Raw genomic sequence first — 21,311 nt, 5'->3', positions numbered from 1 at the left:
TGAGCCATACTGGTAATTTTACCTAATCTTAGAGGCTCTGAAACGCATGGAGTTACACCCGACTGAAGTAACAGCTGATGCTGTTAACCTTAATAATAATCCTTTGTTGGTAAATAACACTGCATGGGAGCTACCAGCAAGTATACCAAATATGACAAACGGAACATCCTAGAATAAAGTATTTAATCCACTTAAGTATGCAGAAACTAGTAATCTCGAGACTAGTTTTATAATAGATATTAATACACAGGTTTATAATACTGGTTTAATTACACCATTAGCAGAATCACTTTAAAGGTTTAAGCTCTAACAGAGGATCTTGGACAACTGTAATTACCAGCGTGAGAACTATGTTAAGGCCTGTAAAGTACTAGGTATTACTACTCCTGATGTCCCTCGGATGCGGAGTATAAACCGGTTAACTGCTCTAAAGTTTTAGCAGCCGGTTGCAATTACTGCCCTGATTAAAATGCAAAAGAAATCATACCTAACTAGTGCAGTCCTTGGTGATTCTGTTGGGTTAGGCAAAACGTGGCAGACCATCTGTGTTATTTTAAAGGTAAGTAATTATATGACTATTGGAAAAGCCTTTTACAGACTAACTATATAATAGATCTTCGAAGATTATAACGCACGTGTTATTTAAGCAAAGCAAGATAGTTAGGATATACCGAAAGCTAAGCCATTTTTGATTATTATACCCCCTGGCCTTGTTATGCAATGGGTTTCAGAGATAAACACCATTACAAAACAACTTAAGGTCCTTGTGTACTATAGAAACACTTGTGGATCAACTAATATTAGTGCACCTTAGCTAGATTAACAGCTAACACCAAACGATAAACTTTTTAATAGATCCCCTGTTAATGGACGCACAGTTATTGTGAGTAGTTACTAAACTATAAATCACAGACATGGCCCTGGTACTGTTAAATTATAGTGTGCAAACAAGGGAACCCCCTGTTCTAAAAATATTATATCGCCGCCTGCACAATTTCCATTTAATCTAAAGGGGTGCTTTGAAGATATTATCTTGGATAAAGTATATACTTTGCGCAACCCTATTTTTTCCCAGTTAAAAACCATTCTTTGGCTTGCTGCAAAGTGGCATCTGCTTTTAACAGCAATATTAATCTATAACTCCCGAGAAGATTTTAGAGGTTACATGCCACTTCTTTTCCCCCAACCCTCCAGGTGGGCGAATGCAGATTAGACACAGCTTGGTGTCACCCCCTATAATAATCTTTTTAATCTTCCCAATAACCACATTGCCAAAGACCTCTATTATACAGTCGAGGCAACGGAGAAATACGTTCTGCACCCAGAAGTTAGTTTAAACACTGCGGGTAAGCAACTGGGAACTATTCTAAGCAAGTTAATAATTCGCTGCACCTTGTTATTTTATATGCTGTTTAATTCTCCTATTTATATTAGCTCTAATATTCCCCCCTTGCAACGGAAGATTATTACAACAAAGTACACAGACGCAGAAAAGTCTATGTATAATAGTCTTGCACTTATTTACAGATGTGGCCTGTTTACTTGATCCTATACTGACCTAAACTAATACATCTGGAACATGAAAAAACTTCGGAAACTGGTGCTCTTAATATTATGGTTGGGTTTTTATTATTTCGACCAATCCTTGCAGGCCTCCAGTATCCCAGTAGTATGCTTAAAATTGGAATCGGGCCGGGTTGCCAAGTTCCTGGCACGGGGAATTGAGGGAGGAACAGTGGTTAATACAAAGGATCTTCGGTATTTTTTCCAAAATGCAGCATTTATGACAATAGAAAGAAGGATTTGGACTCTTAAATTTCTGTTGCGCGGCAGCCCTAAGATGCGAGTGATGTTGCCCATCTTACGCGACCAGGTAATTATCTATTGGGAAAAGGCGATTATCTGGATATAATATCCAGCCGAGCAGGTCTATGTTGCAGCAACCCTGCGTGCAGCAAATATAGACGCCCAAGTTTTCCATGCAGGTTTTAAAGTTAACAAGAGAGCCCACTTGGTACAGCAATTTACTAGAAATCCTAAAGCTTGCATGGTACTAATCTGCAGTTACTCAGTAAATACTACAAGATTAAACCTACAGAATTTGTGTCGCAATGTACACCTTTTTAGCACAGGAATATTAAAATTGGTAGTTGATCAGGTAGTTAGTCGAGTATGCAGACTTGGTTAAAAGAAAATTATCTTGGTCTATAAATAGACTTAACAACTCTTTTAGTATAATGCTTATTAATCGCAATAAATTAAAGTCCATCCCAGGACTTGTTGCTGAGATAAGTCGTGAGGAGTTTCAAAGCAGTAATAATTTAGGAAATAATTTAATAGATATTAGAAAGTGGGTAATCCGGGACAATTCTCTTTATCACCTTGCGGACAGTAAGGTGCTAATCTTAAGTAATAATACTAACAAGAACGCTATTATTAAGGCACTCCTTAATAATGCTTTTGAATAAGCCCTGCACCTTAGTTATATATAAAAAAGCCTTTTCCGTACATCCCTAGCTAAAGCACAGTTTAGATGGTAATATAAAAGAAAGTAAATCACAATTTCACAAGCTCTGTGCAGGAACATTTTTCCAGGGTAGTTATTTATTAATAATTAGTAGCCGGGGTTATAAAGGGGTATCTGTTTTTATTGGCTAGATATTTATTAGTAGTAAATTAAATAACTTCCTTGGTCCTATATTCTATTCTAACTAGTATTCTGTTATTTCAGCCTTTATAATTATGGACTCCTGGCTTTACTTTAATATAATGGTTTTCTTTATCTAATTTAGATTCCCAGTTGGTACTCCTACTTCCACTATTTAATTAATTAAATATTTTGTATATCTAAAAATGGCACCAACAAACCTGCCACTAATAATGACTAGGGCACGTGCCATGATTACTCAAGGCAACCCCTGTCTAATAAATAGTGTGACTCAAAGTCAGCCTGTATTTTTAAATAGTAAAGTAAAAATTTATGTTTATATTATTTATACTAACAATTCTTAGTGGATAATAATAAAGGTTCCTAACAATCAGCTTCTACATTCCCAGATACTGGAGCAATAGAGGATAATAGGGATTTTAAATATATTAAACCACAAATTGTTCGCACTTCAAGTAATGTATATTCACCTGTATATATTATATTAGGAGCTTATTCTAAACATCTTAGGCTATTAAGCGGAAGTATTAGCAAGATTTGCTAATACTATTAAATAAGCGGCCTTACCGAATGTTATCTAATAACCACCCTCCAATGAACCCCAACTGTTAGCTGTTAAATGTTCAGCCAATACACAGCAGCCTATATAATATCCGACAAAGTTCTACAACATCTGTCGAAACCCCACCTGTAACAAGCAATTAGTCACCCTGGCGCTCCCGGATTTTGGAAAATAACCAAGGGTATAGACCGGTTCAGCCAACCTTATAACAAGATAAAAGATCTGTAAAGTATACACGTCCACAATATTCCTTTCGCAGGCCTTCTCTTCCTACACCTGGTTATAGTTCCCCACAGTCTCTCCTAGTATTTACTAAGCTAGAAAGTGAATCATCACATGAGGCATTTGCCAGGCTTAAAAGGCTAGCCCGGCAGCAATTTATCTTATCCTTAAATAACCAGTAAATAAAAGAGCTAGTACAGCGGACCTTTCCTTTTATATCCGCAGACCATCCAAAATTTCATCAAGCAATGTTGAAAGTCCGTGATCTATATAAAACCTGGAAGAATCGTACTTTAAGAGATGCTCGTGATATATTTAAAAATATAGCTATTAATAATCTGGCTTACCTATGTTAACACCAAAGCTTGAGGCTAATTGGGACTGTCTTAACTAATAATTTTAAGTAATATTAGCTATCACGGGTGTTTTCTTGGGCCTATAAGGCTATTTTATTTGCTAAATGCACACGAGAGGGCAAGTAGTGGCTCAGATATAAGTGTTATATAAAAAGAAATATAGGTAATTACTAATCTTTATATTATATAAATGCATGTGTGCAGCTTATTTCACGTGCTAGGTTATATACTTTGTATAGTCGACATAATAATTAAATCGCGAGTCTCTGTAAATATAATAAAGAGTTTTTACTAGGGAAGTTTAACAGTCTACACACCTGTTACCAGGAGCGAATTATAATTAAAGACTTCCCACTGCGAGTAGAACTAATTTTTTGAAGAAGACAGCGACGCTATATTATTAATATAGCGGAGGACAGTGATGGAGATATTAGTGATAGAAACTCTAATAAGGAGGTTAAGCATTTAGTCACAGGGTGTGCAACTGTATTTTATAGTCCTATAAAAGGTAACAATACTTAGTTATATGCAACAGATGATTTAGCACACTATTAATATATAAATATATGCCATGTAGCACTTACAAAATAATATACTGTATATAGTGATTATGTAAAGGGCTGGAGCCTGTTTAACCTCTCAGGCCAATGTTCCTGTTGTCCCTGTTGTCCCTACTGGCCCTTTCAGCCCATCGGTCCTCGATCCATGTTATATAATTCCTTACCTTGTTTACTGCTTATTTTCCTCTTTCTTTATTCCCTTCAACAATTCCTTTTTATATATTAACAGATTAAAGTAATATAAGTGCTCTATGCCAGATTGTTATTATATTATTAGTGTTTTTTGGTTAAAAATATATATAGTATATAGTAATCTTATACAAATCGATATACATATACATATATATATATATAGATAGATTATTATATATTAAGACATGTTATTATATAGAATTAAATTTGCTATTTATTTATCTAATTCGCCAACTTTATACACTCCTCTCTTATTAATGGGATTCCTATAAATTATAGTAGAATGCTTAATAAATAACTTGCTTAGAATATAAGTAGTGATTTATTTTTTATTTACTTTTTTATTAGGCATGTATGTTACTACCGCGTTGTTGTATACTATAAAAGGCAAGGAATATATGCCTTAGTTAATATCTTGGTGCCTTAGCCTAATGTTAGTGCATCCCTTTTCTAAATCTATTTTTTTTGTATCCTTACACACTGCACCTTCCATCTTATTAAGGAAAAAAGTATGGCACCACGAAAGCGCAGGCTTGATAATAATATATATTGGAAACCCTATATAACGCTAATATCTATATTATTAATAATAGACCAATCATACTCTCGAAGACTCATTCCTGGTATATATCTGCTAGAATATTTCTGTTTGCTATTTATATTGCCTGCTTAGAGCTAATAAATTGTCTTACTATCTAGTTCTAATACCAATCCAGACACATACCCCTGCACCTCAGCTGAAATAATCAACACCTATACTTCCCGTGTCACCTGTTAAAGGTATATATAGATTAAGAAAGGCTTTTCCATAGTACTTATAAGTAGTGTGACAGAATAATAGACTGAATTTTAGTTTACTCTTGTATTATGGGTTGAAAGCACAGGTATATCCAGAAATAACTATGTGCAACTGCGTGAAATTCTCTGCCTACTTAATAGTAAAGAGATACACACCCTTTTATATAAACTGGACACACTCAAAACACACCTTTATAACCAAATTCCGTTACTTCCTATTCACAAGCAGCATGTTACAGTTGCAAAGCATGTATAAAATACTGAATAATATAATTTTATATCGCCAGATTCAACGTCCCCGCAGTATTGGTTTGACCTTGACCAGATTTTTCTAGGTATATTAACATCTTAACTAGGCTCTGAAAAGATGCACTTTGGTATGGCTGAGTACTCTGATAAGCCCCAGGAGCTCTGGCATTCAAGGGCATGGTGTAAAGGGCTAGAGCCCGTTTGACCTCTCGGGCCAATGTCCCTACTGTCCCCGTTGTCCCTATTGTCCCTACTGTCCCCGTTGTCCCTATTGTCCCTATTGTCCCCGTTGTCCCTATTGTCCCTATTGTCCCTATTGTCCCTACTGTCCCTACTGTCCCTACTGTCCCTACTGTCCCTACTGTCCCTACTGTCCCTACTGTCCCTACTGACCCTTTTGGCCCATTGGCCCTCGATCGATGTCACGTGACTCCCCACCTTGTTTGAAGTGTGCGTAATGCACTTCCCCAACCGTGCGATCACATGATAGAAATGCCAAGACTTTAATCCTCCAATTAAAAATTCCCGCAATTTAACAATTTATTTGAAATACATCGTTGCTGGATGTTTACATCTCCCCAAGTCCGTGGCATGCTTCGCATATTACGACGGCGCTTAACTTCTTCCACCAAGATACGATTCATTTGGTTAGAAGCTATAAATCTCTCCACAAACTTTTCATTTCCCTTTGCTACTTGATCCTCAAAAGATTCATCGCATTTTGCATCACTTCTCTGAATTCTGCGACGAGGATTTCCATGGGCACAGCCTCCTGGTCATCATCTCCATCCTCATCCTGCTCTGACTCGCTTTCTGAAGAGTATAGTAGGGATGATAGGGTGCTGTCTTGCATTTCAACGATTCCATGCAGTTTTCGAGTGCGGAGTCCCTCCCTCGGCGCATACTCAGGTCGCAAAATCAATTGTTCATCTTTCCAGAAAGGATAGACTGTCTGGCGACTAACAGTTTCAAAACAGTCTGGACTGGGTAACTCAAAGCAATAGACGATGTGTTTGCATATAAGGAAGCGACTGTGGAGGAAGGATTTGCAAGCACAGACCCAGTTAACTGGATTCGTGTGGTATTCTTTTAATTTGTCCGGATCCACGGTTTTACAGGCTTCCTTACGCCACTGCTTCTTGAAGGCATCTCTCCATCGAGCTTTGAATATGCGAAACTGCCCACTGGAAATAGCTTTCATTCGATGGACGGCATCCGGGAGAACTCGCGACGTCAAGACCCACACCACCAGGTCAACCCGCGGCCGATTGAATCGATGAAGATAGTCGTGCTTTAGCGTTCGCCAGTGTGACTCAACAATCATTGTTGTTTTCACCACTGGGATATCAGTAGGATCGGCGGCCCGTGCCCACAGCTTCCACTGTTCGGGACAGTACCAGTTGATATACAGATAAGCCCAAAGACGGTAATATCCCCGTTCCTTACACCACGTATGCATCTCGGCCGCACATTCGCGATGCAAAGTCGTCGAGGACTTATATGTGCCATTAGAATCAGGAATGAGGGGATGAAGGTTAAAATGTCGACAGAAAATTTCTAGAACTGTGTCCCGGTCCTCCTTGGTTGCGGGTTCCAGTCTACCAATTTCGTCGATTTTATCCCCTTCGATGGGCAGGCGCAATCACCAAATCGATGGCCCAGCGGTCGGCGGATTGGCAACGAGCCCCAGCAGATCTCCAAATCTGAGACCAGTTTCTGGGCTTCCTCGGGCCGGTAGTGATTTTGCGTGTTAGTGCTTTTAGACGAATTGAGCTTTGTGCTTACAGCCCGTTTCACATGCCAGTAGCAAAGTTGAACTTTTACCCCAGACCACACTGCCGTGACTGCGGCAATTTCTGATGAGTCCTTGTCAATCGCTACGCATCTTGGATTGAACCCGAAATTTTTCAGTCGTTCAAGAAATTGCTGAAGAATGTATGTCGTCGCTCCAGGGTCCGCACGGATGGGTTTCTTCTGTGCTGGGTTGGCCTGAGGAGGAGGCTTTAGCAGCTCGACCAGGCAATATGCAAGCGGAACTCCAGTACCTTCAACTTCGGCCAATACCGCAAATAGGTCCATACCACCACTGTTGGTTCCAAACGTGGAGTCCATCACTAATTGAGGGGCGGATCCCCGCAACTTTTCAATGGTTTCAGAGGCGAAGAACCCTAATGCCCTCAGGTTTCCCGCCGTGAAGACTGCGTGGTGATCACGATAGCGACTGTCTTCAGAAAGAAGCATTGTGGCCGAGACGAAGGGATCTAAGTCTCGCTGCCAGATCTCTGCATTCGCTTTCTGCCACAGATAGTACACTTGATGCCTCGTCACCGGTTTTCCTTCTGGAATCTGTCGAATCTCACGGTATATTTCGGACGGAGTTTTGGTGGATACAAGCGAATTGATCACTTCTTGCACAACTGGTGACAGTTCGATGTCTTCATAGGGTATGTGCCATTGATGACAGATCGATAGAGATAGCGTTCGGCTCTGTAAACACGGCCGTATATTGAGCTTGCTTTGGCAAGGAAACCGCGCCATTCGTCGGCCATCCCGCTGCTTCTCTTCCTCCACCGTAGACTGATAGTTTTAACGTGCATCAGGTCTTGGGAGCAGTGGTATTTGTACGTGAAACTTTGGAAATTGGTTCCCGTGTGGCGGAAACGAAACCCACCCGCCTTCCAAATCACTACACCCAGGTCGTGCATCGCCGCGTTCACTTCGGATCGCAGAAGCGTGTTACGGTCGATGTCATCTCCATCGCCATTTGCAACTTCAAGCGCACGCAGGGAGCCGAAATTAACAGGTAGAGTATCCAAATCAAAAATATAGCTCCCTTCGAGTATTTGGTCTTGATTCTATCAATTCAGATCAGGTTAGAAGAGCCTGTTTGTCCACCAGTCTAAGCTTTGCATTTCTACAATCTCAAAGATACTTGCCAATTTATTCCAATTTCGGAGAAGCCGGGTGAAACTGTCCCAGTCATCGAGCTCCAACGCGCGTTTTCGACCATGGCGCTTGCAAGTTCTTTGTGGCTTCCCGTCCTTGTTAAACTTGAATTCATCAACGCCGTAGAATTTCACGCATTTGCTGCAGAAGATTTTATCAGTCTCTTCAGGTAGATCAGGAAGAGGATCCATTGCTTGGGAGGGAAGTATGTGGGACAGGCAGGATAGGGATCAAGCAACGCGAGCATAAGATAAACAGAAACCGAAAAAGGAAAGGTTGCTTTTATGACTAAGAAAGTATATATCACCTGATCGCAAATTTGGGGAAGTGCATTACGCCCCCATCCTTGTTTGTTTACCGCTTGTTTCCTCTTCCTTTCTTCCTTTCTTCCTTTCTTCCCTTCTTCAACGATTCCTTCTTGTACATAACCTATCTTGTCGTGTTCTATGGGTTCAGCCCTTGACATTAGGAATCGTTCGTCACTTATCTTATACTGAAACGGAATGGAATAGAACAGAACGGAAAACAACTAATACCGAACAGAATGGAAGGAGAATATAACCCACCAAGTGGGAGTACAGAACTACCAACATGGGCCGAACCCCTATTTCGTCAAATGATAGAACAACAGCAGATAGCTCTTGGTCTGCAACGGGATCACTTCCAGGGGCAAATCCAGACATTACGCGCGGAGCTCCAAGCAGCACTCCAAATGACTCCAACCCCGGCAACTTCGAACACCACACCGAGCGCAGCACCCGTACCTACCCCCCTACCTCCTATACAACAGCGCCCTCGCCCGAAGCTAGCCGACCCCGAACGGTTCGACGGGACAGACCTTACGCTTTTCCCACAGTTTTAAGCCAACTGAAAGCGAAGTTACTGATAGACGAGGCCTCTCTTGGAGGAGAGTTGGAACAAATATGGTACGGCTATAGCCGCCTGGGAGGCAAGGCAGCAGCAAGGATCCATGCATGGATCGCAGCCAATGAGTCCTCTCCAAGCTTCACGCTCCAAGGATTTTACAGCCAGCTGGAAAGCGCCTTTAGTGACCCAACCCGTCAAGAGAAGGCCCTAGTACGCCTAAATACTCTACGCCAAGGAAACCGCTCTGTACTAGAGTTGGTCGCAGAACTCAATGGGTTACTCCTCGAAGCGGGTGGCAGCGGTTGGGAAGATAGAGTTAAAAAGGGGTATTTGAAGAGCGCGTTAAACCGAACGATTGAGAACCGATTAATAAATATCGAGGAAAAAGAGACTTATGATGGATTTTGCCAACAAGTGCAGGAGATCTCTCATCGCCTTGAGAATTTTAAGCGGAAAGAGAAGGGACCATGGGCACCACCATATTACAAAAACTCCGGTGAAGCTGTTATCCCTTCTAGTGATACTATGGACTGGGAACCAGCAGTGAAAACTGCCAGCTCCCGACGTGCCAAATGGGTAACTCAGGAGGAGATTAACCGACGATGGAGTGAAAGGCTGTGCGTACGTTGCGGAGCCCCAGGCCATATAGTTAAAGACTGTCCCTTCCAACCTCCCAGGAGGCCCCAACCACCTCCGCCTAGGATCCCCATAGTCGCTAATATCACCGGTGCGGTGCTGGAGGACGAGGACAACCTGGAAGACAAAGACAAAGCGGGAAAAGTGTAGCTCCTGTTTTAAGTCGCGAACAGGAGCGGATAGAGGCGAAAGAAGAATGGGAAAACTTTAAAGGAAAATATGGAAGGTCCACCCTTTATAATTACAGCCCTGGTTAACAAGGAATACAATGCAAATGCTTTAGTTGATACAGGCTGTGACCCTTATGGGATGATCTCTTCCAAGTTTGCCCAAAAAGCTGTCTCCAGCGCATTACCATCCCGCCACGGTTTATTAAAGGAATTGGGGGTGCTAGAGAGTATGTCACCGAGGTAGCCTACATGTCATTAGATATTGGAGGTCACTACCAACGAAGGATATTCCTCTACGTGGCCCCGACTGATATAGGCCACGATATTATACTAGGACTCCCATGGCTAATCTCTCAAAGAGCCAATATATCCACTGATAGATTAAAGTTAATCTTCCAAGACACTGGAACTGAAGTCAGCAGCGAATACCACCAGACCGGAATCCCTAAAATTGCTCCCATTAACGCCAACTCCTTTAATATGTGGGCTAGGAAAAGAAGAAAGAACAAGGAGATACGAGTTTTGCCGCAAGCCTAAAAGATATTGAGAAAGCACTTACAGTAAAGAAATACACGGACCCTAAAGACAAACTACCAGCTCATTACCACCAATTGCTCCCGGTATTCAGCCGCGAAGAAGCCGACAAACTCCCACCGCTCCGTGGAGCTGGAGTCGACCATAAAATTGAGCTGGAAAAAGACGAAAACGGAAATACTCGTGAACCCCCACATGGACCGCTGTACAACATGTCTCGCGATGAATTACTAGTCCTCAGGAAGACCCTTTTAGAATTATTGGACAAACAGTTTATACGAGTCAGCAATTCGCCCGCTGCAGCCCCGGTTCTCTTAGTAAAGAAACCAGGAGGAGGACTACGTTTTTGTTGTGATTATCGAGGCTTAAATGCAATCACAAAAAGGACCGATATCCACTTCCTTTAATTAATGAGACACTGGAAAGGATTGGGAAGGCATGCTGGTTTACCAAGCTTGATGTTATTGCTGCATTTCATAAAATCCGGATCTCGCCAGGAGACGAATGGATGACAGCCTTCCGGACTAGATTTGGCCTTTACGAATGGCTAGTAACACCTTTCGGCTTGGCGAACGCTCCAAGCACATTTCAGCGGTATATTAATTGGATCCTGCGTGACTTTCTAGACGAGTTCGCTTCGGCATACTTAGACGATATATTAATTTTCTCATCAGGGTCACTTGCTGAGCACCGAAGCCATGTTAACAAGGTATTGGAACGACTACAAAGGGCCGGATTACAATTGGATATTGACAAGTGCGAGTTTGAAGTCAAAAGCACCAAGTATTTGGGATTTATTATTGAAGCGGGTAAAGGCGTACGCATGGACCCTGCAAAGGTTAAAGCAATACTGGAATGGGCTGTCCCCACGACTGTTAAGGGTGTACGATCATTTTTAGGATTCGCAAACTTTTATCGCCGCTTTATAAGGAATTATGCGGATATCGCTGCGCCGTTAAATCAGTTAACGCAGAAAGGACACGAGTTCAAATGGACCGAATCATGCGAGAAGGCCTTCCAGCAACTGAAGACAATGTTTACCACTGCCCCGATTCTTATACAGTTTAGCCCCGAGAGGGAGACTGTTGTTGAAGCAGATTCCTCAATGTGGGCTACAGGGGAACATTATCACAGTACGACGATAACGGACTATTAAGGCCTTGCGCCTATTTCTCTAAGAAAAACAGTCCGGCGGAATGCAATTATGAGATTCATGACAAGGAATTACTGGCTATTATCAACGCTTTAAGGGAATGGGAAGCAGAATTATGCAGTATCGAAGGTTTTCGTATACTAACAGACCATAAAACCTAAAATACTTCACAACACTACGACGGTTAAATGAACGACAAATGCGATGGGCTGCGTTGTTAAGCAGGTATAACTTTACACTGGACTACCGGCCGGGGAACTTGCAGGACGCCCTGATGCACTTTCCCGCAGAGAACAAGACCTCCCACAAGATGATTCAGACGAGCGGCTACAGAACCGTTATCGGTGTCTCTTAGACCCATCTAGATTTCAGAGGAAACCAAGTCTTACCCCTGCAACTGCCAGGATTAGTACAATAACTACTAAATCCACCGAACAGTTAATACCTGGAGAAGACCTTTTTAACCTTCCGATAGGTGAACACTGGTCAAGCGCAGAACAACAGGATGTTAAATATGGCGCTATTCGAGCTGCTGTATATGAGGGTGCGGTCCGTTTTCCAAAGGAACTCGGCCTAAAACCGGTATCTCTGACTGCAGTATATCACCCGAGGGCTATTTGCTATACCGAGACCGCCGCTGGGTCCCTGACATCGAATCCCTTCGGACCAGGATTATGCAGGAAACACACGATTCGGTGATCACCGGACACCCAGGCCGCAATACAATGTACGCGATCCTTGCTAGGCAGTTTTACTGGCCTAATATTGCCGCCGATGTCCGCCGCTTTGTGGAAAATTGCGACAAATGCAATGCCAATAAAATATGGAGAGATCGCCGCCATGGAGTACTAAAACCCTTGCCGATACCCGACAGAAAATGGAGAGAAATAGCTATTGATTTTATTGAGAAGCTGCCTGAGTCTAATGGCTGCCAGAATCTTATGGTTATTGTTGATCGCCTAGGGAAAGGTGTTATATTAATACCCTGCGAGCAGATAGATACGCCCACTGTTACTACTAAACTTATCCAACACTTTATTGGATACCATGGTATTCCAAGCGCTATTACGTCTGACCGCGGTGCCCAATTTGTCAGCGATATGTGGGAAAACTTTTGCAAACAACTAGGAATTCGACGACGTCTATCTACTGCTTACCACCCGGAGACCGATGGACAGACTGAACGCATGAATGCGACAATTGAAGCCTATCTCAGGTCCTTTTGTGACCGTACACAAACTAATTGGGCCTCCCTGTCCCCATAGCTCAACTCGCAGTTAACGGGAGAAACGCTACAGCCACTGGAATTAGCCCTTTCTTCTTAGACCATGGGTACGACATGGAGACAATTCAGCTGGATAATACACAGGATACAAATCTAGTGCCCACAGAAACCCAACGGACCAAAGCTCAACAAGGACATGATATTGTGACTAAATTAGCTCACGCACTGGATATTGCTAAGGCCGAGCTCGCCGCTGCGCAGCAAAAATATGAAGCTTATACTAATCGCCACCGTACATCCGCACCGGCTTACCGTGTGGGTGATAAAGTATGGCTTGACCTACGTAATATACGCACGGAACGACCAAGCAAGAAACTAGATATCCGAAATGCCAAGTATACAATTATTGAGAAAGTAGGCTCACACGCCTATCGGCTTAACACTCCTCCCGGAATTCATAATGTTTTCCATGTCATGTTACTACGACCTGCCAATTCTAACCCTTTCCCGAGCCAGCAAAATGACGACTACCAGCCCCCCCCCAGCTAGTCGACGGTGAAGAAGAATATCTGGTACAGGAAATCCTAGACGAACGGTTTGCACGTGTAGGACGAGGTTTTCGCCATGAGTTCCTAGTTAAATACACCGGTTACCAGCAACCTGAATGGAATCACGCTGATGCAATGGAGGACACCGAAGCACTTGACCGCTGGCGAAAGGATCACCCCAACCGCCACAGAAGCCGAAGAAGAAGAAGCCAAAAAGAAACCGAAAAGGAAAGCCAAATATTAGGGCCCTACGCCCTAACATACGTCCAGCTCGGAAGTGCGTCACATGGGCAGACGGTGTCCCCACAGAAGTTGATCCATGGCGGAGCCATGGATCCATTCCCCCCACGCTTCGCACTCCAGTCAATGGGAACACTATTGTTGGATGAGCGGCCCAACACCAAAAGCCAAAGAACCGGTAGGGAGGGAGTAGTGTAAAGGGCTAGAGCCCGTTTGACCTCTCGGGCCAATGTCCCTACTGTCCCCGTTGTCCCTATTGTCCCTACTGTCCCCGTTGTCCCTATTGTCCCTATTGTCCCCGTTGTCCCTATTGTCCCTATTGTCCCTATTGTCCCTACTGTCCCTACTGTCCCTACTGTCCCTACTGTCCCTACTGTCCCTACTGTCCCTACTGACCCTTTTGGCCCATTGGCCCTCGATCGATGTCACGTGACTCCCCACCTTGTTTGTTTACCGCTTCCTTTCTTCCTTTCTTCCTTTCTTCCCTTCTTCAACGATTCCTTCTTGTACATAACCTATCTTGTAGGTTCTATGGGTTCAGCCCTTGACACATGGGGCTTATCAGTATGTACTGTTTCTGGAGAGTTTGTATTATTTTTTTATAATTAAGTACTATTTCCAGGTGACTTTGTCCGTTTTCCACCTGTTCCTATTGCACAACTTGATACCAATGTGCAGTATGGGCGTATAGTATTTATTAAATTGGATAAACAAGTTGGCTTAAAGCTGTATATAAAAGTTGTCTTGATAATCCAGCCTGCAGTAATATTATCTACACTGGATAGTTTTTTTCCACAGTAAAACTCTATTTATAACCAACAAGCATATGTGCTACTGGAGGATTATTTACTTAAGCTAGAGAATAAAATTATACATGGTCAAGTTAATATAGCCTTAGAGCACGGTACGTCTTTATCTAACTACACTCTTCCAGTTTCCCTTGTGTTTAACCTTGCGAGGAAGTAATCACGCTTAACCCTTAAATTACCTTTATTACAGGCTGAATTAGAAGTTCTACATTATGGTCGCAGCCATCTAAAGTTATTTTTAGTACAGAACTAACAAATACGGTCAATCCCTATTTTTAAGTTTATTAATAATTTTGGAATTTTTCGCAACATGTACCGTGCATTAAAGGGATTTTATATAATACTAGCTGGTCTACTATATACTGAGCGTCGAAAGGTTAGGAATATATTTACCCTTACCCTGGGGCCTTATAGAGTAGACATGGGTACTACTATTGCTCCTTTTCAGTCAGTATTTAAAGAGCTGCAACTTGGCAAGACAGTGCTTGTAAATGGCTAATTAGTATTTATTAATATTACAATACTGGCCTTTACAGCAGATATGCCCTAACAAGCTGCTAATAATGGATCACTAGCACATTAAGCTAATATTGGATGCCGAACTTGTTATTGTCCCAAACTGCGACGTGGTGATTTGGATTATAATACTATTTAAGGTGGTCGATATTATTTTAATACTTTTTTAAAACGTGCTGAGGGAAACTTATTACCAGGAAAAGCAGAGCAAGATAAATTCTTTAGGAGTACTGGTCTTTAACAATCCCTATCACCATTACAAGTCCTGGCGCTGGCTTTAGACCTGACAATTGCATATGCATATGATATTCCACATTTAGAGTGGAAAGGGCTTGGTCAAATTTTATAAAAGCTTTTATGTGACTGTATACTATTAGCTCACGGCTAATCAGCTTACTACTCTGCTTTCCAGGCCTTTGTCCCGCCGAGTTAATGGGCAAGAATCCAAAGCCTATAATATCAATGTTTATGGTCCCTTTCTAAGAATAGACGGGCTATTATCCTTACACCCCTTATACTCCGATACAATGCTAGTGAATTATAGTTCCGCAAGTTATATATAAAGAAAGTATAGTTAATATTGCACAATCTCTAGCTAACCTACTATTAACTATTAACATAGGAATTGATTATTTATGCATATGTATTATTTGTAATATTAATAAGTACTTTATTTTTTATTATATCAACTTCTGTATAATATATTTAATTAATAGTAATACAGGGCCGACATGCATTTCAAAGTCTGGTTTTTACAGGGTTACAGATAACCACCGATGTGCTTGCGACAAATAGTCTGCAATATACCCTTTTTACTTGATTTATTTTACTAATGGATTCTTAATAGATATTAATGCTATTTTATCTAGGACTAATAATAAATAGGTGAAACGTGCATGCCTCCTAAATATCTATATTAGACTGTATTTTGCCGATTACACGGCTGAATATGGAAGTCCCATGAATTGTAATGTTTTAGGTGGGGAACAAAAACATAAGTATGGTCGCTATTATTTTATAATACTATTATATAATAATACTAATAATATTTATATACAGGGTCTTTAAGAACTGGGCGGATTGTGCGGCTCCAAGTAACCTTATAGCCTATTTATTTAAGAAGGATCGTTTGCGACAATCCTTGCGATTGGGGATTTCTGGGTCGTGGAGTTATTAGCAGCCAGTTCTATACCAGCGACTTATAAAAATATTAATAACCTGTCCTTATTTAATTAACTTATTTATCTTGCTTAATAAGGAACTGCAATGTGGTGACACTAGCGATAAAAAATCCCTCTAAAATCAGGCAGTGAAAAATTTTGGCCAAGAAAATCTTATAGCCTTTGTTATAGACAACCTTAATATTTATATTCCCTCATCACTGTCCTTCGGAGATAATAATATCTTAGTTAATCGACTGCAAGATATATATATTAAAAAAGTACAGTGTATATACTACTGCTGCTGATTTTAACAGCTTACAGCTATCCCCATGTGTGAGATTTCACGATAAGTATGCTTGATACTGCCTATATTATAAAAAGCAACTACTTACACTATATAGAGCTATGGTATTTCATATATACAGACCTGGGATGTTTCTTTTTTATAAAGAGGCATATATACAGGTACTGTCATGTTTACGTTATTTGTTATTTAACAAGGAGTATTTCTTTGTCTTAGCTTGGTATCTTAAACGAGTGTCAGTTAATAGTATGGCAGAGGATAGTATTCTTTAACTTCCTTTCTACCGATGTACAGATAGATGGAGCCTTTTTACTATTCCAGATCTTATAGCAGACCCGGAGTTTTTATTGATGTAACATCCCCTCACGGTGTGCCTTAGTCAACATCTTAGTTTTTTTATACACTGTTCCTGGCGGATTAACTATGTATGATTCATTACTTTTTATATACTATATCTACTATAGAAAAGGCTCTTTCAACCCCTATATATATGCTATGGGTGAAATAGACAATTTAATACAGTGTTAAGATAATTCAATATTAGTAGTACAATAAATATAGAACTGGATTAATCTAATTATAGATAGTATCTACTATTTCTTATTCGATTGTACGATAGCAAGATACTAGTATTATAATAGATATAACAAGTATCTAACTATTTATAACTTACAAACCGTTGCATCTAGTTGTGAACTTCGAAGAGTTGTGGGTTTTATTGCTTGTTAATCCTGGTTTCCCTTGGTTGTAGCTGGTTGTCAGTAGTTGTGAGAAGTTGTGGGGGTTTAAACTGGTATGCAGTGGTTGGGAATGTATTCTTAGCTTATAATTGGACATGTCGTACCTTTTGTGGCAACCATGTCAAGGGCTGAACCCATAGAACCTACAAGATAGGTTATGTACAAGAAGGAATCGTTGAAGAAGGGAAGAAAGGAAGAAAGGAAGAGGAAACAAGCGGTAAACAAACAAGGTGGGGAGTCACGTGACATCGATCGAGGGCCAATGGGCCAAAAGGGTCAGTAGGGACAGTAGGGACAGTAGGGACAGTAGGGACAGTAGGGACAGTAGGGACAGTAGGGACAGTAGGGACAGTAGGGACAGTAGGGACAATAGGGACAATAGGGACAATAGGGACAACGGGGACAATAGGGACAATAGGGACAACGGGGACAGTAGGGACATTGGCCCGAGAGGTCAAACGGGCTCTAGCCCTTTACAAACCATTCCACAACCCTTTTAAATGGGATTATATAATTACATACCTTTCCCCACAGTCGCCAACCCTTCGACACTGTCGCACCAAAAAAAGGGTGGGCATGTAAGTATATCTTATAAAATATGGTATTTATGCTTTGTTCACTTTAATACCAACTGCCAACCTGTAAGATATATGGAGTCTAAGAGCAGGATAACTAGACCTCGAAATGGGGCGGATCCGGATCCAACTTTTGGATCCTGATCCTGATCCGCCGGATTTCGGATCGAATAATTCGATCCGGATCCGCACCGCGGTTCTACGCAGGGCGGATCAGGATCAATCCATTTAGATCCTGATTTACATAAATTTGCCAAGACTTTCCTTTTTGGCTGTATAAAATAATGATTTATCTAAATAAATTACTGTTAACTATATACACCTGTTCTGGTCAGTACATTCACACCTCTTAAGATGTAGCCATTTCTTAATTGAAATTTTCCGTTTTAAACCTGTATATAAATTATTTTGCCTTATCGAATATAAATAATACCAGTCTTATTATTATTTTAGCACTTGGTTGTTAGTGACTCATTAAGGTAAAGTTTAGGTGCTGTAATAGGGTGGGAATATATAATATTCTCACAGTATATCACGGACCTGATCTTGCTATAATATGGTCAGCTTGATAACTATTTAGTTATTAATTTACACCTTTTAGCTGTGGCGTAGTGGTAAGCTCAGCACTACTACACTGTTGGACTCAGGTCCTCACACAGTAGTACTATCATGATCTTTTTTTGTTCTTAAAAAAAGGCTCCTACTAAAAAAACCTATTAAGCTAGTCTACAAAGCATACTTTGGATGAAAGACTTAGGCAAATTCAAGCCTGCTTAAAGGATTCAGGGGGCGAGGCGGATCAGTGAGGATTTCCCCGGGGCGGATCAGGATCAATCCGTTGAGATCCGTTTTTCCGTGGGTCCTTTCAGCTTTTAAAGCCAATTATATAGTAAAGAGATAGGTCCTCTAATTTATATTGTAATAGATATATTTACAACTTTGCTTAGCTCGCGCTCCTAGTCGTGTTTTTTTAATTTTCCTATTTTCTTACTTTTTTTCTCCCTGTAAGTCTCATTCTTTCTCTTTTATTAAAGTTGGTAGTAAGGCTTATTTACTATGTCACAAAGTTAAGCTTCTTAATTCTCGGATACCTACTCTTTATCTCTTTTTAAGGATAATACTCTAGATAACCTTTTATATCTTCCTTCTGACGGGGCAACATCTTTTACCCCTAAAGCTTTATTCCAGCAGACATCTACCTCTACACCCGATGGTGAATTCGCTTGACTATTAATACCACCCCCTGTTCCACAGACCCTAGAACGCGTTGGGCCCACGGCAAAACAGAAGCCCTTTATACTCTGGACCGAGGAGATGAATAATGAATTCTGTGGATAGTGGTTAATAACAGAGTATAAAAGTTAGATAAAAAGGAATATTTTTAAAAAACAATGCCAAGCAGACTGTTGGAAATACTTTTATCAGGTTGCTACTATTCAAGATAGGTCTCCTAAGGTTATGTGTAAAGTATGCAGTTAGGTTATTATTTACCTAGTAGTTAAAAATCGCGGAACATCCTCCCTGAATAAACATGTCAGAGAGGGTGTTAATTACCGAAGATTAAAATCCTTATAGGATATTTAAAAGCTTTTTCAATTAGGGGTATGTTAGAAATTATTTTATTATATTTATTTTTTTTTTAAATCCCTAATAAAAATTAATTTATCTTAGGTATTCCATAGCCCTCAAACAGAGAACTTTACCCTCGAGGAGTTTAATAAGAGTGTGATTTCTCTAATTACTAAGTTATAACTACTATTTTAGTTTGTTAAACATCCTTAATTTTATAAACTATTATTATTATTATTATTATTCTTCCATATTATAGAGCATTTTTCAGTCAGAGACTATGCATGCTCTACCTACCACCCCTGGGTGGTAGGATTTAAACTAACAAACAGATACGTACATAGTGGGTAAAATCAAACATAACTAAGCAATATGACATTCTAGGGGTGGGGGGGACCTTAAGGAAAGAGTTAAAACATGCTAATTTCCACTGTTTTTATTTTTATTTTTGCTTTTTCTTTTTGTTTTCCCTATGGATCCAAGAGCCACTTTCTAGTGGCGATCCCGCTTTCCTTTAGGAATTTGATCAGTTGTTCTTGCCCTGCTTTCTTCGTGAAAAGATAAGGCAAATTTCGGTCTTTTTGTCTAGGGTCTCTATAGACCCTTTTCTGATGTCCCTGGTTGCCGGGCACTGGAGGAGTAGGTGGTATGGAGTTTGAGGTTTATTGCTGTGGCATGACGTGCATATATCACTATTATAGTTAGGTGTTCTAACTAAATATGATCTGAAGTAGCCGTGCCCTAGCTTTAATTGGATGATGGTTGACCAGGTCTGCTTGGGAAGCCTTAGGGGTTTGGCTTCCATGAAGCTATGGAATTAAAGCCCCTGTATTGATCACTTTTCTTAGTATTTTCCCATGCTTTATCCCAATCCTCAAGGCATTTCGCTTTGAGCTCTCGTTTAAGATGGCTAACTGAGATGGGGCACTTATGGTATTTACTTGTCCATTCTGCCCCATACTTAGCTGCTTCGTCAGCTTTAGCATTTCCAAAAATTCCTTGATGGCCCGGAACCCAGTGAATATGAATATTGATATTCTTATCCTTAATCCTAGTTGCCCATTTAGAGATTCTTTGGTGTGGCTCGTAGTTGGTGTCCGCTGATTGAAGCCTTTTAAGGCTGCTTGGCTGTCTGAAAAGATGTAGATATCTAAGGTTGGAATTTGAATAGTCTTAAATGCTTGTTTTAATGCTTTTGAATAGCAAATAGCTCCGCGTCGTAGACCTCGTATTCGTGACCTAGATTCCATGCCCAAGCCTTTTGATTTTGAGGATTATTTTCTTGGAGGAAGATTCCTGCTCCATTTTGACCGCTTTGCAGCTGGGATCCATCTGAATAAAAGATAATCTTGTGGTTGTCTCTACCAGCAAGCCATTGAGATATTAGCGCCTTGTGTTCCTGGGCTGTTTGCTCTTTTAGTTTGCTAGATATAGATATATCTATTATTTGGTTTAATGGCTGGGACCAGGGGGTAGGGTGTGATCTAGTGTCTGGAAGGTGCCTTTCCATGTTTTAAAAGAGAAAAGTGCTAGCAGTCGAATTAACTGGCTAGGGTGTTTTCTTTGTGTCTCTCTAGGATGGTATTCAGGGTCTTCTAGATCTAGCCGTCTAGGTTTCTCATTCCAGTCTAAAACCTTGATTGGTCAATGGCAAATTCCCCGGGTTTAGCATAAACGTGGTTGGAAGTCTGCTTTGGATTGCATGGGAT

General features: G+C 40.8%; 2 protein-coding genes across 2 annotated transcripts; both read right to left on the bottom strand.

The window, feature by feature from the left end:
• Nucleotides 1-6,298: 6,298 nt before the first annotated feature.
• ATNIH1004_010638 (uncharacterized protein) lies at nt 6,299-8,744 on the bottom strand (the record flags this gene model as incomplete). The annotated part of the gene is made up of 4 exons (XM_033575206.1): nt 6,299-7,102; nt 7,393-8,024; nt 8,279-8,455; nt 8,540-8,744. 4 exons carry the CDS (start codon nt 8,742-8,744, stop codon nt 6,299-6,301), a joined length of 1,818 nt encoding a protein of 605 aa, XP_033423224.1.
• Nucleotides 8,745-20,788: 12,044 nt separating this feature from the next.
• ATNIH1004_010637 (uncharacterized protein) lies at nt 20,789-21,112 on the bottom strand (the record flags this gene model as incomplete). The annotated part of the gene is made up of 1 exon (XM_033575205.1): nt 20,789-21,112. One exon carries the CDS (start codon nt 21,110-21,112, stop codon nt 20,789-20,791), a length of 324 nt encoding a protein of 107 aa, XP_033423223.1.
• Nucleotides 21,113-21,311: the final 199 nt, after the last annotated feature.

The sequence above is a fragment of the Aspergillus tanneri genome, assembly GCF_003426965.1.
Source record: "Aspergillus tanneri strain NIH1004 chromosome Unknown AapTan_5_pilon_pilon_pilon, whole genome shotgun sequence".
Taxonomy (NCBI): Eukaryota; Fungi; Ascomycota; class Eurotiomycetes; order Eurotiales; family Aspergillaceae; genus Aspergillus; species Aspergillus tanneri.
The sequence above is the reverse complement of the archived record's forward strand: the minus strand, read 5'-3'. Positions and strand labels throughout refer to the sequence as shown.